Source organism: Musa acuminata, chromosome BXJ2-9, assembly GCF_036884655.1.
Source record: "Musa acuminata AAA Group cultivar baxijiao chromosome BXJ2-9, Cavendish_Baxijiao_AAA, whole genome shotgun sequence".
Taxonomy (NCBI): Eukaryota; Viridiplantae; Streptophyta; class Magnoliopsida; order Zingiberales; family Musaceae; genus Musa; species Musa acuminata.
Genome location: NC_088346.1, coordinates 13,988,940 through 14,007,490, shown reverse-complemented (window position 1 = coordinate 14,007,490; position 18,551 = coordinate 13,988,940). Strand labels below are relative to the sequence as shown.

Here is an 18,551-nt window from a genome sequence, read left to right as displayed (position 1 = left end):
CTAGTATGATCATAATTTTTGTATTTTTATTTTTAAATATGTAATTTTTAAGAAAATTAATTCTAGACTAAAAAAGAAAATACATCATAAAAGCATCAAGTAATTTCAAAATAAATCAGGGGGATTTTGATTACCTTATCATTGAAAGCGGTTAAGGCGTAGTTTGCCACCTCGCCTTTCTTGATTTTCTCCTCGTCTTCGGAGGAGCTCGATTCATCCCACTTTATGATCTTTTTCTTTAGCCTCTTCCTCCGTTCAAGTTCATTATTTATTTTATATTTTTGTTTAATAAACTTATTAAGATTTAGTGTTCGAAGTTCAAGTTCATCATTGTCCTCATCACTTGAGTCATCGCTCAAGTGGTATTCATTTGTCCAGGGTTCTAAATTCTTCCTGTTCTTTGGAAGGTTGTTTTGTTCATCATGTGTATTGTGCACCATTTCATATGTCATCAACGAACCAATTAGTTCTTCAAGTGGTAAGTTATTTAGGTTTTTAGCTTCTTGTATTACAGTTACTTTTGAATCCCACTTCTTAGAAAGAGAACGCAAAATCTTGTTTACGAGTTAAAAATCCGAAAAACATTTGCCAAGAGCTCTTAAACCATTGATGATATCCGTAAAACGGGTATACATGTCACCAATGGTTTCGCTTGGCTTCATTTGAAAAAATTCGAAATCAAGGGTTGTGACGACGCTCCTCAAAACTCCAGACCTACTCTGAGGTGGAGATGGAGAGGAGAATAGGAAAAGGCAAACAAAAGCTCTCTAGCCCATGGGGCTCTGAATCCCTCTTATTTATAGAGGTCCCCTGTCAAACCCTAATGGGTCCTCCCCTAGTGGGTATTGGATTTGCATCCAATAAGACAAGGGCTCCGTCGGATATCTCATATCCGAACCTCTATTCATCGCAATGCCTACCATATGTGTGTGACCCTCTAGGCCCAATATCGAGCTGGCCGTGAGTCATACCTGTCAGAACTCCTTCTAACTCAGTGAATTATTATCTCTGTAATAATTCACTCGACTCATCGACTACGGACATACTAGGCCACTACGTCGTAGTCCCCAGACGATACAGGGGAATCCAATCCATTGGACCTGTCTATCCTCAGTTACCGTGTACCTATAGTCCCTCATCCATCTAATATACCAGAGACCGTATATCGAGCATGGTGTTGTCAGACCCACATGGTTTCTTCTCGAGTCTCGCTCTAATCGGATTCTCCCGGAGAACTCTTTTTCTCTCAACCCGAATGACCCTAGCCAGGGATTTGTCTGAGCAAGAACACATGGGATATTCCTCTCATGACGCCGAGAGTGGATGATCATCTATCGACACTCAATAGCCCTCGTAAGGTCGACTATCACTCCCAATGACCAGCTGTACTAGATCTGGGACAGCCAAACCTATAAGTCTGGTATCAAAGAGTGGAGCACTCATACAGGACATCCTTGGTGTCTCAAGTCTAAGGACCAGATACACCACTAGGACTACGGAATCGCTGTCTGACAATAAGGCATCATCAACCATCCAGCATTCCGTAAGCGGATCAATCAGTGAACTCATTCTCCAATGAGCACATGTACTGTATCCCTAGTGTCCCTACACAAGCAGCTATGAGACCAGCTGCATCCATCATATGGACGGGTATACAGCACACCAGTATGTCCGGTTATCACGATATCCCTCTCGAGTAACCTATGACCGGGATTATTTAGGATATGTGTTTAAAGGTGAATCGATCTCACTATCGTGATCTCATCACGATCCGATTCCCATTGCACAAATCTAAGGACATCACAATATATGTATGCATTTATGCAACAGTTATAAAGTGATATATGCCAAAATATAATAAGCAAAAAGATTCTATATTAAGTCACACGTGTCATCACTCACGTGATTGGCTTGCTGGGCACCTATGACTAGCATCTACCTAATAATATTTTATTAGCTCTTATTGGATCCTATCTATATTATCCAATAATTTAGGGGCTTAATAGATATCCAATAAGATATGGGCTTTGACGAATATCTCATATCTGAACCTCTACTCGTCGCAACACCCTCCATATGTGTAACCCTCTAGGCCCAATATCAAGTTGGCCGTGAGTCATACCCATCAAAACTCCTTCTAGCTCAATGAATTATTATCTTCATAATAATTCACTCGACTTATCGACTACGGACATACTAGGCCGCTACGTCGTAGTCTCCACACGATACAGGGGAATCTAATCTATTGGACTTGTTTGTCCTCAATTACTGTATACTTGTAGTCCCTCATCCGTCTAATATCCGAGAGACCATACACCAAGTATGGTGATATCAGGCCCATACGGTTTCTTCTCGAGTCTCGCTCTAATCAGATTCTCCCAAAGAATTCTCTCTCTTAATCCGAATGACCTTGGCCAAAGATTTATCTGAGCAAGAATACATAGAATATTTCTCTCATGATATCAAAAGCGGATGATCCTCTATTGACACTCAATAGCCCTCGTAAGATTGGCTACCACTCCCGATGACCGGTTATATTAGATTTAAAACTTCCAAACCTATAAGTCTAGTATCAAAGAGCAAAGCACTCATACAGGACATCCTCAGTGTGGATGACGGAATCACTGTCTGACAATAAGGTATCATCAACCATCCAATATTCGGTGAGCGGATCAATTAGTGAACTAATTCTCTAATGAACACATATACTATATTCTTAGTGTCCCCACACAAGCAGCTATGAGACTGGCTGCCTCCATTATATGGATGGGTATATAGTACACCAGTCTATCCAGTTATCTCGATGTCCCTTTTGAGTAACCTATGACCAGGATTATTTAGGGTCTATGTTTAAAAGTGAATCGGTCTCATTATCATTATCTCATCATGATCTAAATCTTATTGCACAGATCCATGGTCATCATAATATATTTATGTATTAAATAATATCAAATAAGAAGATACTATCATAATAATAATAAATAAAAAGACTACGTGTGATGTCATACGTGCCATCACTCATGTGATTAGCTTATAGGGCACCTATGACTAGTAGTTTGATTCATTTATGATTGAAAATGAATACGAAAGAACAGATCATTGTGTATATATCAAATGGTTTAGTGAGAATTTTATTATTCTCTTATTTTATATTGATGACATGCTTATCCTTGGGAAAGCTATGTTTACAATTGATAAGTTGAAGAAGGAACCAAGTGAGTCCTTTGCAGCGAAGAACATGGGGCTATCAAAGCAAATACTAAGGATGTAGATTTTTCATGATAATAAAAACAAGAAGATTTGGTTGTCGCAAGAGAAATATAACGAGAAGGTATTGAAAAGATTCAATATGAGCAATGCAAAGCTAGTTGGTTCTCCTTTTTCGAGTCACTTCAAGTTGTGCTAAGAGCAAAGTCCGTCAAGTGACGAGGAGAAAGAGAAAATATAAAAAATTTCTTACGCTTTAGCAGTTAAAAATTTAATGTATACGATGGTATATACGAGGTCGGACATCGCATATGCAGTGAGTGTTACTAATAGATTTCCTACAAATCTAAACAAAGAGCATTGGGAAAGAGTGAAGTAAATTTTTAGATATTTTTAATTTCACTATGTGTTACGACATGCTTATATTTATTCGTATATAATTTTTTTTTTATTCCATCACTTCTTATAGGAGTTCAATGTGTTGGGGATGGAGGAGCAAGGAAAAAACAGAATACTACGATATGAGTAAAAAAAAATCCTTTCGATCGAAGAAAACTAATGTAGTATTTAAAACAAGAGGATTGATATAGAACACTTACAAGATATTCTCAAGTGTATTCTTCCTTCTATCTTGCTTCATGAACTATGGTCCTATTTATAGGACCTAATGGTAACTACCCATATCACCATATCACCCATGATTGAGATAGTTATTAAAACTATCCTATAACTTATAGATCATGATAACTACCTAGATAACTACTATATCATGGTAACTACCTAGATAACTACAATGAATTAATTCTCAATACTCTCCCTTGATTCATAGTTACATACACTGATTTGCGATATGAAATAAACATGCTTTTGAATTGGAAGCGACTTGGTGAGGATATCTGCAACTTGCTATCTATTCTACAATACTTCATTGCTATGGCTCCACTTGCTACAAGATCACAGATGAAATGATAGTGTATCTCCATATGCTTCATTCTTCTATGAAATGTTAGATTCTTCGTCAATGCAATTGTGGCTTTATTGTCACAAAATATTTCTGTTGCTTCTTTTTGTTCTTGATGAAAATCTTTAAGAAGTCATCTAAGTCATATTGCTTGACAAGCTACTGATGTTGCGGCTACATATTCTACTTCTGATGTCGATAACGCAATTATTGCTTGTTTTTTTGAACTCCAAGATAGAGCTCCTGATCTGAGGCTAAAAATATTGCTTGAAGTACTCTTTCTATCATCTAAAGCTCCTACCCAATCACTATCAGTGAAACCAAATAATTTACATTTAAAATTATGAGAATACCAAATACCATAATCTATAGTTCTAGCAATATAACGTAGAATTCTTTTAACAGCTCCGAGATTATGTTTGCTTAGGCTATGCATATACCTGGATACTACACCAATAGAGAAGGTAATATCTGGTCGAGTATGAGTTAGATAAATCAAACTTCCAACCAAATTTCTGTAGTATCTTGCATTTGTCAGACATGTACCATCTTCAAATTTATGTTTCTCATTTACATTCATGGGTGTTGTTATAGCTTTGCAATTAATCATATTAGATTATTTGAGTAGATCCATTACATATTTTCTTTGTGAAATAAAAATTACATCTGATCCTTACTTCACTTCCAACCCAAGAAAATAGTACGGTAGACCTAGATCTGACATTTTAAACTTATTCATCATGTATTTTTTAAATTCTATCACAAAAGAATTAGATAAACTCATATATATAATATCATCAACATAGAGGCAAACTATTAGAATATTATGTTCACCTTCCTTATTTAGATAAAGAGTAGGTTCATTATTGCTCCTCTTAAATCCATTTTGATTAAAATAATAATCAATTTTGTTATACCATACCCTTGGAGCTTGTTTAAGCTCATAAAGAGCTTTTCTTAGCTTATATACCTTTTTTTATGTCCTTTAACCAAAAAAACCTTCAAGTTGAGTAACAAAAACCTCTTCGTGTAAACAGGCCAACTCAAGTGAGCAGCTAAAGCCAAGAAAGTTCTCATAGTTTCGAATCTAGCAACCAGAGAAAAAGTATCATCAAAATAAATACCTTGTTGCTGTGAATCTCCTTTTGCTACAAGCTGAGCCTTATGCTTTTAGATACTTTCATCTACATTAAACTTTGTTTTGAACACCCATTTTAATCCAATAGCTTTCTTTTCTTTCAATAGATCTATTAGTTCCTAAGTTTCATTCTTCTCAATTGACTTGATTTCCTCCTTCATTGCTTTTCTTCATTCCTCTTTTTAAACTGCTTCCTCAAAAGTTGTTAGATCCGAAATAAACAAAGCAAATGTTGAGTCATAAATTTATGTTAGTGATATGAAATTTCTTAAAGGGGTTTCATCTGAGGAATCAATATTTGAACTGCTAATGGGTGAGGTTGACGATAAACTTGTTAGAGCAGGATCTATCATTTGATTCTGCGGAGTGTCTAGTTTTGCTGGAATCTGAATTTGTGTTTCACTTTTATTGGTCTCCCAATTCTAATTTATCCTTTCATCAAATACAACATTTCTGTTAGTTATAACTTTGCCACTAACAGGATTATATAATCGATATGCTTTTGATTGTAATGAATAACCAATTGAAATATATTTTTCGGATTTTTCATCAAGTTTGTGATGATTTTGTGAATTCACCAAAGCATAAGCAATACAGTCATAAATTTTTAGATGGCTTACACTTAGTTTTATACCATACCAAGCCTCAAAAAGAGTTTGATTCATAATAGCTTTTGTTGGTGTTGTTGCAACTACTTCTGCCTAGAACTGATTTAGAAGATATTTTCCTTTAAGCAAACTTCTTGCCACTTCAACGACGGTCCGATTTTTACGTTCAACTACACCATTTTGTTCTGGTGTATATGGTGTCGTCAATTCTCTACAAATATAATTTTCTTCACAAAAAGAATTAAACTCATTAGATGAAAATTCACCGCCTCTATCTATCCGAAGTATCTTTATGTGTCTACCACTTTGCCTTTCTACAAGTGCCTTGAATTTTTGAAAATTATCAAATGTTTCATATTTCAGTTTCAAAAAATATACCCAACTCACGTGGCTATAATCATTAGTAAACAATAAAAAATATTAACTTCTACCAAATGATTTTATATTCATAAGTCCACATAAGTCCGCATGAATTAATTCAAGACAATTAGATGCTCTTTATGTTTTTCCAATAGGAAATGATTTTTTACTTTGTTTGTCATATATTAGACTCTAATTGTCTAATTGTCATAAATTAGACAATTATAGTCTAATTTTTTATATCAAGTGTATTAATATTGGGTAATTCGAAAATCATTTTTTTTTTACTTAACAACCTTAAACCCTTAATGTTAAGGTGTACATATCTTAAATGTCATAAATTAAACTCATTCTTTTGAGTTGCGACAAGCTCATGCCTTTCAATATTTGACACATCAAGTGGAAACATCTTGTTTTGTGTTATGCAAACATTTATTATAATCAAACCAAATTTTTTATTTTTAATAGTGCATGAACCATCATCAAATATTACTAAATATCTATCATCTATTAATTGTCCAACACTCAACAAGTTATGTGATAAAGTAAGAATAAAGAAAACATTACCAAGGTATTTTACCTTCCCTTGATTTGTTTTCACCTCAATTGTTCCTTTCCCTTCTACTTAGATTTGCTTGTTATCTCCAAGTCTAACTTTCAACTTATGAGTTTCATCAATATCTCTAAATATTGATTTTATGCCTAACATATGATTACAACATCCACTATCCAAAAACCAAATATCATTTGAGATATCATGAACTTATGAATAAGTTATAAACAGCTTATTATTTTCATCATTTTCCTCCACATTGCTTATTTTTCTCATTTCTAGCAATATGCCTTCATGTGACCAAACTTTTTACAATAGTGACATTGAATTCCACTCTTATAATTATTTTGATCATAATTTGATTGTCTATATTTATAATGCCCATCAAAGTGTCCTCTTCCTCTTTCATTTCCTCTACCATGAAATCCTCCTCTGTCACATCTTCTTCCTATTGATTTTTTATCTTCTTTTGAAGTAGAAGATTCCCTCTTAACCTGAAATGCTTTCTTTTTGCTTTTTTCAAGTGGCATGGTCAACCTTACTTCATGTGCTTGTAAGGAACTCATTAGTTCATCAAATGAAAATATAGATAAATCTTTTGACTCCTCGATTGCGGCAACAATATGATCAAATTTCGGAGTTCAATTTCTCAAAACTTTTGTAACAATTATATGATCAGAAAGATATTCACCATAAGATTTTATTTGACTAATAATTTTAGTCATTCGAGAAAGAAAATCTTGCACTGATTCATTGCTTTTTATGAACAAAATTTCAAACTTACAACGGAGGGTTTGAAGTTTTATCATAATCACCTTTGATGAGCCTTGAAATTCATTTTGAAGTATCAACCAAGCTTACTTTGAGGTTGTCGCTGTTGTAATTTTGAGAAGATTGTCTAATGTACGGCTTGTTAAATGAAGAACAATGTCTTTAAGTCTTTCTTTCTATTTTCCCTCAGCATGATTTCGTCATTTGGATCCACATATCCATTCTCTATTAAGTCTCAAAGATCTTGAGACTTGAATAGGGTCTTCATCTTGATATTCCAAAATTCATAGCATTTGCCCGAGAAGATGGGAATAAGGAGTTGAGACATGAAATTGCCATTGAAAGCCATAATGCCCAGTTCAGATTGAAACTAGGCTTTGATACCACAAATGTTGGGGATGGAGGAGCAAGGAAAAAAATAGAATACTATGATACGAGTAAAAAAAGATTTTTTCGATTTAAGAAAACTGATGTAGTATTTAAAATAAGAGGATTGACATAGAACACTTACAAGATATTCTCAAGTGTATTCTCCCTTCTATCTTGCTTCATGAACTACGGTCCTATTTATATGACCTAGTGGTAATTATCCATATCACCATGTCATCTATGATTGAGGTAGTTATTGAAACTACCATATAACTTCTAGATCATGATAACTACCTAGATAACTATTAGATCATGATAACTACCTATATAACTACTATATCATGATAACTACCTAGATAACTACTATGAATCAATTCTGAACACAATGATCAAAAAAATTATTTCTCGTCACCTGTTGTCATGATAACTACTATGAATTCATTGCTCTAATATCCTGGGACTTGTTACATGAAACGCTCTTCCATGGCCACAACCTTTAGCTAGTTAATCGAGCTTAAAATGAGGAGGCCGATGGAATCAACCTTCATTGGTCCAGATGAGGTAGCTCAATCGGTGGATTCGAACTCTTCTTCTGGTACCCTATTCTGATGGGAAGAAGTCATCTGGCTCGATGATAAGAGCTTTACAAACAAAGAGGGCCTCCGAAGTCATCAAAAACAAATGCGGCAAGTTGCATGTTAACTTGTCATGTAAAGAAAGAAAGGATAACTACATGATCTCAGGAGGATCTCAGGAGGGTGCCATTTCTCGTCACCTGTTATCTGAAGCGATAAAGCAAGCAAGGTCAACGCATGCCTCTGACCAGATCAAATTCATTCCCAAGAACAGGTCAAACTTGTCATGATCTACCAGCATGATGATAAGCTTTGTCTTAGATTTTGGTTGGATTGAGGTGGAATAGTGATCAAATTCATACCCAAGAACAGGTCAAACTTGTCGAGATAAACTGTTTGTCCTCGAGATACAAACAAACGTGTCCTTAAGTAGGTTTCTCTTTCAGCTTGTCGAACATCTTTTTAGTTTCCGAATGGTAGAAAATTCGAAGAACGGATGAGGTTTGATCAGTCTCGTCACGTGGAATTGATGACAAAATATGAAGATATCACGTTGTCGACCATTATTTAGTAAAGCTTCAGTCAAAAGAAAAAGGCCGCTGCTTCTGCAGATTACTAGCCTCCATCCACAAGTATTTTCCAATCAATGAATGATCTGAGTTTGATTGCTGTGGGACAGGTTGGGTCGAGCAAGGAGACTTACTGTAAGCTTTTTGTTTGGATCTCTAAAGCTGAGACATTCTTCCAAGAAATTGTGTACATATGCTGATCCAATGTGAGAATCCACTTCCCTGGAAACTGCAACAGTTGTGGTAGATTGTTGGACTAGCAAACTCGAGAAGACTTGAGAGCAAGTGTTTGTTCATTTCATTTCATGCAAAGAATATGGAGACAGTTCCCTGTCAATACTGAAGTGGGGGGCAGTCATTATGGATTCCATTGGCTCAAACCAAAAGGATAAGGACTAATTTACTTTCTTTGTAGCAGGTTAACATGTCATGCTCACAAGGCAGAGTTAAATCTTTACCTCTTTGATATAGTTCAGATTGTAGTTTGTAATTTTGACTATACCCAGTCAGTATACAAAACGGCACCATACCGATATACCAATAAACTTCACGAGTTCACAACAAAAAATCCTAGAAAAATCCGAAATTATGGAATAATAATAATTTCCCTTGATTCGTATATGGATAATATATCAGATTAATAGTCATGCTAAATCATACATATTATATCGAGTAATACCGATTTATCTTGGTCCTGATAATTTTTTTATCAATAAATATCATCCGTATTACAAACATTGGTTTAGATAAGCACAGCATTCCGGGAGATCAATCTGATTCGATGCAAGAAAGTTTGGAAGCTGATTCTACTGATCGTTTGGTGCCGATCTCAACCATTAGATTCTAATTCTACAAAGAAGACTTGAGAAGCAAGAAGCACATGCCAAGGAATTTTGTGAAGATGGAAATCGTCTGATACCGCATCCCTTTATCCTTCTCCTTCTCCTTCTTCAGTTCCTTCTTGCTTACTGCAGTCTCCTTCTCCTTGTCCGTGTCCACCCACTCCACGCATCACCAACTCCCAGTGACAAGCCATTGATTACTAATAACACCAACCGCACAAGCTTTACCATATCCTCTCACCCCCATTAATTATGTCTTCTTGGTCCTCTTTTGCCTAACTCCTCCGATCACTCGAAAGCTTCTTCTCCATCTGCTGGATTTTGGTTCTGTATGTTTGAGAGAGAGAGAGAGAGAGAGAGAGAGAGCTGCATGAGAACAAGACAATGAACACCAAGCTTTTAGGCTTTGCCACACAGATAATGGTGATGGCGATCCTCATCTCGGTGGTGCTGCTCTTCGTCGGCGTCGGCGTGTTGGTGCTCATCCATGTCTGCATCGTCGGCAGGGCATTCAGGAGGGGGTTCAACACCATGACGCCGCCCGCGCGCGACGACGGAAGGAGCGGCGGGTTGTCACCGGATGATCTGGCGAAGCTTCCCTGCTATGAATTCAAGGGTGGAGAGATGGTCGGCGCCACCACCGACTGTGCTGTGTGCTTGGAGAGCTTCCAGGTGGGTGACGGGTGCAGGTTGCTTCCTGCTTGCGGGCACAGCTTCCATGCGCAGTGTGTGGACTCCTGGTTGCTGAAGAGCTCCATATGTCCCATCTGTCGAACGAGCGCCGACGGCGGCAAGGGCGGTAAGGCCGGTGGCGGCGATGGGCTTGAGATGAGGGAGGGCCAAAGGGTAACAGCAGGAGTTCCCCATGCTTCCTCTTCACAATAGATTCTTGGAACTCCAACTCGATTCTCTGAGCCTGTGAAATACATCTCTGTGAATCCAATTTTTCTATTCTCCATCAGATTTTGCAGCTTGTCCTAAATCTCAAGTACAGCTTCTTTCGCATTGATTTGTGATTGGTCTTTCAAGGACAAGTTGATGAGGGTAGAATGATCTGCTGCGGGGGTCTCTTGCGGTTCTTAAGATGAGATGGAATTCTCACGAAAGCATTCTTTTCTGGAGAGCAACAATGGCTACACGATTGTCCCTGTGGATTAACTCTTACTTCAGCTTGAGATTTGGGTTAATTTAACTCCCTGTCAAAAGATTTATTATTGATCATTTATCATAAGATTTTAGTTAATTTAGTTAGTAAAACTCTTAGTAATTAGGTTCGAATTCTGAGTCTCTATCATTTGTACTGTGAAAGATGACATGCTTGTCACCTAATGCTATGAAAGATGACATGCTTTGCAACAACATTAATATCTTTCAGTACCACTATTCTAATTGCATTCGGTGTGTGATCCGATCCTGTAGCAGTATATGTTGGATGTATTCTCTTTCATCATTGCATTGTTAATCTTATCAGTCAACCAGAGTCAACAACTCATCTACGTAAGCATCTGAGAATAGAATTTATTTTTCCTAGATATATCTAAATAGAAAATCTTGTCTTGCTGATGCTTCTGATTCTAAAACAATTCTTGTTCCTTATTTAGGATATCTAAACTGCAACGAATCTGTGCCCAGTTAGTATTCCTTGCAATCCATTATCAACAGTGGAAATTAGTTTTCATGGAAGTTGGAATCAGATTAGGAATTTTAGCTTCTGCTGATTGAAGAACTTACTGTAATATCTCAAATTTTATTTGAGGATCTAGTCATAAATATAGAAATTACAGGAGAGGAAGAAAGATAGAAGGAAAGAACAGAGAAGGGAGAAGAAGAAAGAAATAGGGAAGGCAGAAAAGGGCAGAAAAGAAGAAGGAAAAAGAGAAAGGAAGGAAGAAAGAAAAACGAAAGAAGAATAAGAAGGGGAAGGAGAAAAAAACCAAAAAAAAAGGAAAAAGGAAAAGAAAAGTGCTGCAACACAAGGTCTCGATTCGTGGCTGCATGGCTTGCCGTAGCAAGCAATCCGTACGGGAAAAAAAAGGAGGAGAATACTCGCTGCAGATGTGAATGTGAGGCGAGAAAGAGAGTGGGAAGAAGAGATGACCGAGGAAGAGGGTGTGAGAGCGTGCCACCATCCGACGCGCAGAGAACAGTGGATTGAAAAATATCAGAGAAAAATTATGAAAGATTCGGGTTTGATATCAGACTGAGGTTAGAAAAAATGTATTTTTCTATGAGATATAATTTTTAATTATCTTATATTCATATTAATTATATTTATATTTTAAATTATAGATTAATTTTTTATATTTTTAATTAATTAAATATTTATATCGTGAAGGAAATAAAAGAATGAAAAACAACGATGATGAAAATAAAAAGGAAATAAAAGGATATGCTTGTATCGAGGATATATGATTAGGATAAGTATCCGATGATTTCATTTATTCTATTTTTAATTTGATTGATGCATGTGTTTAAAAATTATAAATACATATGATATACATTATTTATAAATTATTTTATTATTTAAAGACACTACAAGAAGATTTATATATGATTTGGACAACTATTTATTATGTTAAAAGTATTTATTGATTTATGTTATCTAATTTATACAAAAATATTCATTCAACATTATATTTGAAAAGGATTCAAAATTATATGATTTTTAAATGATATGTAAAAAGATTTGTATAAACTCTAGGTTTGGTAAATGATAATTATGGTGACTATGATAACAATAGAGGTTATATGTTGGAATATATTTTAAAAATTAATTTCTTTTGGATCCTGTAGTCATCAATATTACAACAATTTTTATTCTATTATGTATATTTTAGCTATATTTATCCTTAAGTCTTAGTTATATTTGTCCTTATTCGTGAGTAGTTGATGGTAGTCTTTGCAATACAATGATTTACACATTGATACGTGACATTAGTTTTATTTTTTATTATAAAATATATATTTAAATATATTTTACATTTGAAAAGCATTATTAGTAAATCATGATTTAAAATATATGTATGTTGTTCTCAAAAGTATTCAAGTATTTTATTTTTACAAGTGATGATCTTCAAAGGGGTATAAAGTCTAAGTTTTTGTATGAGCATGATGAAAGTCTTTAATATCCCTGCATATTTCAAAAATATATTTTGAATATATACTAAATTTATTTTTATTTTAAAAAAAAAATAATGATTTATGGTAAATTTTGCTAACATATGAGTTATGATGCTTATTGAGCTGTAATTTGCTTATATGATTATCTCTCAAATTTTTAGAGTTGCACAACATAAGCATGGTGGATGTTCAATTATATAATTATTCTATTGAGATTATTTTGTATATATATATATATATATATTATTTGGATTAGAATATCCTATAGGTGGATTGATTTATGTAATTAATATCTTATATGTGTAATTAATTATGAATTAGATTATGTATTAAATACTCTGTGAATGTTTTCTTTTTCATGATTCTTTGGCTTCTTATTCTTATAGGAAAACCTATAATAATATATAATATTGAATCGTCCCTAACTTTTCTCTAGAATGAGGGCATTTCACTAGTTCTTTCCAGATGAGACCGACAAGTTGACCGAAGATGAATCTGGTAAAACAGTTCATTGTCCCTCGGTCAGTAAAGTTGACTGAAGATTAATCTGGTAAAACAGTTCGTTGTTCCTCACTCAGTAAAAAGGAAAGCACAAGATCGCACCTGAAACTTTCTCTTTGATCGCTGCATTATCTCTCATCATAATCTTATTATTAGCAGCTAACCAATCAAATGCTTAAGACTTGATTGATGAGGACGTCATAACTTCAGCACTAAACCTTGTATTATTTCATGTCAATAAAAATGTAGTGAGAATTGGACTTCAGGAATCACTGTAATCTGAATGCTGAATGAAGCTTCTAATTGTTTGGACTCTAAAATGACATCTGTAGCTACTAATCCTTTTATTATGACTAGTGTTACAGGATGCAAGTAAAAAAGAACAGAAAGAATCTAATAACAGCTTCTTTTGTCTCGAATGAGAAGGTTAAGAATTCATTTGAGATCAAAAAGGTCACACTGCTTAATTCTTCTAATTTTACTTCTGCTATCTCAATCGAAGAGCAGAGTGATGTGACCAATGGAAGCCTTTTGAACTCTCTTGAAATGATACTTGCAGCTGTAGCCTTGGAAGCAATCACTCCAGCAATCCACTTTCATTATAAATCTGGTCCAGCCTCGCTTGTTGCTGTGGCCTTTTCTTTGATCGCAGCCTCTTAATAGGCACAACTCTCTCTCTCTCTCTCAACATGCTCACCCTCTCACACTCTCTCTCCTCCCTTCCTATCTATCTGTCCATTTATTCTCTGCTCAACTATTCTTTTTCTTTTCTTTCCCCCTCTTTTTTTTCTCCTCCTCCTTTTAATCATCGAAGATAAAATAAAATATAAAAAAAAACGAATGATGAAATCGAACCGAAGATCGAAAATGAGAAAATAAAAAATAATTTTAGATGTTTATCATAATAATTTAATATATTTTGTAAAAATTCAAGAGATATCATCAAGATATTACTGCAAACTGTTTAGTAGGGTGAGCGAGTGACAGGGAAGAAATAAAAAAGAAAAAAAACGAAATTAGATGGGTTATGAATAATAAAAATATTATTTTATTATTTTTTAAGGAATTATACATAGTAAAGAGATTTTGAATAATAAGAAGGGATGGAAAATAGTAAACTTTTTTTATTGAAACATATTATGAACCTAATTATAGAGCGTCTAAATTCAATTTAAATGATTGGATATATCTAAACAACAGATATAAATGTGAAATAATTAATTTGAGGAGAGGTAATTATCGTTGATATCATCGATCTGATAGCCCATCAAGAAATCCCACACCTGATCGGGTCGATCTCGTCGGTGCTGTGGACCGGTTTTGCTACGAACATATTTGACTCAGCGTTTAAAACTCCGAATCCGGTCTAAATGGATCGGGCTGATTTCATGTGTCACAAAAAGAAAACCCGACATGCTCTCGCATCACACGCATCATCATCCACTGATCCGATAGCTCATTGGTTGATCCCAGACCGTCCCGGTTCGATCTTGTCGACCCGCTGGGCCGGCTCCCGAACCCGGTCGGTCCACGGCGTACGTCTTCGGTATCCCTCTCACGGAAAAGAGAGAAACCCCGACATAATAAAATCGCACGCTGGCTCGGATCCAATCCCCCATTTCTCCTCTCGGTCTCCGTTCCGCTTCGGATCGAGATTCCCTCGCCCAGATCTCGATCTTTGCCCTCGCTTCTTCACCTATCGGAGATCTAGCTTCTCTTGCGCGTTCCGGAGCTGAAGGTCGAGCCCTAGAGGACCTCGCCGCGGCCTTAGCCATGAACCCTTTCTCGTCGGGGACGCGGTTGAGGTAAGTTGCATACCTTTCTCGCCGGATGCGTAGATCAAACCCCAATTCTTGCGTCGGTGCCCTTCTTCTTGTATCTGCTTCGTCCCGACCCAATCTTTTCGTCCTCAATGGGACGCCCTTTGCCTGGATCAGCTCGGTTCGTTCTTTTAGCACGAAGAGTCGGGTAGGGCTCCCAGTTGATCGGATTCGCCTTTGGTGCGGATCTTTGGTGGAAAGGAGTATTGACCTACGTCGTAATAAGTTGGTGATTTTTTCTACTTTTGACGTCCTTGATTGTGACCCTTAAATTGGATCATATGCACCCTTCAATTACACAAAGGGTTGTCGGTCCAGGATCGCCATTATTGTATTTGAATGGGTGATTCTGTGGGAGAGAATCGTACAAAACTAGGTGAGGCGTGATTGCAATGCCATAAATTTGTGCATCTATGTTACAGAATTCAAGAACATGCATTTTTTCATTCTAATTATTACCATAGTCTTGGGTTCTGCCATGCGGGTGGAGTTAAAAAGCTTAAATATAGAATGGTTTGTGGTACAAAATGAATATATACGTTAAACATTTGATTCCATTGTCTTTACTTGGTGCTAGATTAAAAATCACCTGTAAGTATGTTGGAGTCTTATAATTCGCCGCATTGTCAAATTGATATCTGGAATACAAATGAATATTATGTAACACAGCTTTACTAAGCATTACTTGATTTTGCAAACTTCAACTATAAGACTAATTCCCAATTCGGAGTCCAATGCAATGTCAAGCATAGGGTATAGACTGGTCCATTTTAGTGTTTTGACATGACTATGCCATGGATTTCTTCAAAGTCACAAAGGAGTAAATCTTCAGATTTCCTCTGAATTTGGTCAAATTTAACGTTTCTTACTAACCTTTAATTTCAGGGATATGATTAGGGCTATCCGTGCCTGCAAAACTGCTGCAGAAGAACGTGCTGTCGTGAGAAAAGAATGTGCAGCAATCCGTTCTGCAATCAGTGAAAATGATCAAGATTATAGGCATCGTAACATTGCAAAACTCATGTTTATTCACATGCTTGGTTATCCTACTCATTTTGGTCAAATGGAATGTCTCAAACTGATAGCTGCTTCTGGATTTCCTGAGAAACGAATTGGCTATCTGGGCCTTATGCTTCTTCTTGATGAAAGACAGGAAGTTCTTATGCTGGTTACAAATTCCTTGAAACAGTATGCATCGACTTCATCTGTCTATTATTCTGTAAACATTACTTTGTTTTCTGGACTAATATTCTGGTCAAATAGAGATTCTTATTCTTATTTTGGATATCTTTTGCATATGCAGAGATCTCAATCACTCAAATCAGTATATTGTGGGTCTAGCACTTTGCGCTTTAGGAAATATATGTTCTGCAGAAATGGCAAGGGATTTAACACCAGAAGTAGAAAGATTACTCCTAACTAGAGATCCAAACATAAAAAAGAAGGTACTTTTTTGTTGTTTGAAGAATTCCTCATTTCAGAGCTTCTTGATGTGACACTATCTCATTGCAAGAACCAATTTTCATAACCTTGAAGTTTCCTGGAGGTAGTGTTTGGAAGTGTAATCTGCCTTTTGGTTTATTCTTCTTTGTTTTCAAGTATGACAACCTTTACCACAGCAAAGGATGCTGCTCAAATCTTTCGTGTTTGGCTGTTTGCATGTACTCTGGTGCATATATGAATTCCTTTTAAGATGTATGGAAAGCGTGCTAACTTCTAGGTGAATGTCCTAAAGAGACCCTTGAGTCCTGTGCTTCTTGCTTACATTTCGTTGTTAGATATAACAAGAGAAAACTATCAATAAATATTTTGCAAAAGTCCATGTCTGTTGAAGCACCATCAACTTTTGTGCTAAATATCCTTTTCTCTTATATCTTATATTCGATATTATAATTAATATTGAAATTCTTGAGCTTTGACTAGTTTGTTATTGCAGGTCTAGTAGTTAATATTGAAATTCTTGAGCTTTGATTATTCTTCTTCTCCTTCTCCTCCTCATTCTCCTCCGCCATCTCCTTTTCTCCCCCTCCTTTGCATTGCCTTTTCTCCTCTTTCCCTCCTTCTCTCCCACCCTCCTTCTGTGCCACCACCTCTCCTCCTCCTCTGCCACCTCCTTCCATCCTCTCCTTCTTGCAACACCACCTCTCCATCTCCTCCTTCCCTCCTCCTTCACTGCCTTCTTTTCTAATTTTCAATTTTCGGTAAATTGATACTGGTCGGTACATATTGGGCCGCTAGGCATCGATACAGTAACATGGTATGAAATTGCAATCATTGTTTAAGTCAACTTAAGATTTCCACTTTAAAATCCATGCACTTAAGAAAGCATTGATTCGGGAATCTTGTTCATATTAAAACCAAATTTTCTCACTTGTATCCTATTCTCTATCAGATTTGTATCCCAAAGGGAGGACTATTGTTGTATTTAGCTGAATCAGTAGTTCCTAATTATGATCTAAAAGATCTTTGAGAATATGCCCAATCTCCCTTTCCCATTGCCTTTGTTCTTCTTACAAGATGACACTAGATTATCTTCTTTGTGTGTGAGCCATGTTGGATATGAGATGAACATCATGTACCTCTTCTCTTTTTTCCTTTATTCTAGTCCATCTTTGTGTCTTTATTTTATTCTATAGTATTTTAAAGCCACCAGCATTTTATTCTTTTATTTGTGTTGTCTACATAATTTCTGCTGATCAGTCTCTGAAATAGAATTGATTTTTATGCTTTATTTCCATCATATGACTTAAATGTAATTGTAAAACATACAGCAACTAATTAGTGGGTATTATATATATATCATCAATTGGAGCTGCAATCCATAGGTTGTGTTTCGGTTACAATATTAATGTTTTCTGAATATTTATATTTTAATGATCCAATCTGCATGAAACTTATTATTGCTGAAATTTTAGCAATCCCTGATTCCTTTTTCCTGTCCCCTTTTATCCCTGATCATCTTTTTACAGTCCAAAATGAAGCTCCAAGCTATCTAAATACAAGCGTGTTCTGTCTGGCAGGTCAACTTAACAGGACATCTAGATTTGAATTTGAAGTTGGACATAGATTGAGAATAAATGTGCATGTGGATCCCGAGGAGTACCTCAAACTAACAATAAGTTGATGCTGAAATTGAACAAAAACCAAAATAGAATTT

The 18,551-nt window shown here is 35.8% G+C and overlaps 2 protein-coding genes across 2 annotated transcripts in view; both read left to right on the top strand.

Annotated features, from left to right (window-relative positions):
- Positions 1 to 10,379: 10,379 nt before the first annotated feature.
- LOC135622007 (RING-H2 finger protein ATL74-like) lies at positions 10,380 to 10,838 on the top strand. Its single transcript, XM_065123634.1, has one exon. The coding sequence runs from the start codon at positions 10,380 to 10,382 to the stop codon at positions 10,836 to 10,838; it is 459 nt and encodes a 152-aa protein (XP_064979706.1).
- Positions 10,839 to 15,183: 4,345 nt separating this feature from the next.
- The window catches only part of LOC135623236 (AP-1 complex subunit gamma-2-like), a 31,645-nt gene continuing 28,277 nt past the window's right edge, over positions 15,184 to 18,551 (top strand). Inside the window, exons 1-3 of the mRNA XM_065125979.1 lie at positions 15,184 to 15,379; positions 16,280 to 16,582; positions 16,698 to 16,839. Coding sequence (XP_064982051.1) covers positions 15,348 to 15,379; positions 16,280 to 16,582; positions 16,698 to 16,839 — 477 coding nt within the window. The 5' untranslated portion in view covers positions 15,184 to 15,347. The remainder of the gene's footprint in view (positions 15,380 to 16,279; positions 16,583 to 16,697; positions 16,840 to 18,551) is intronic.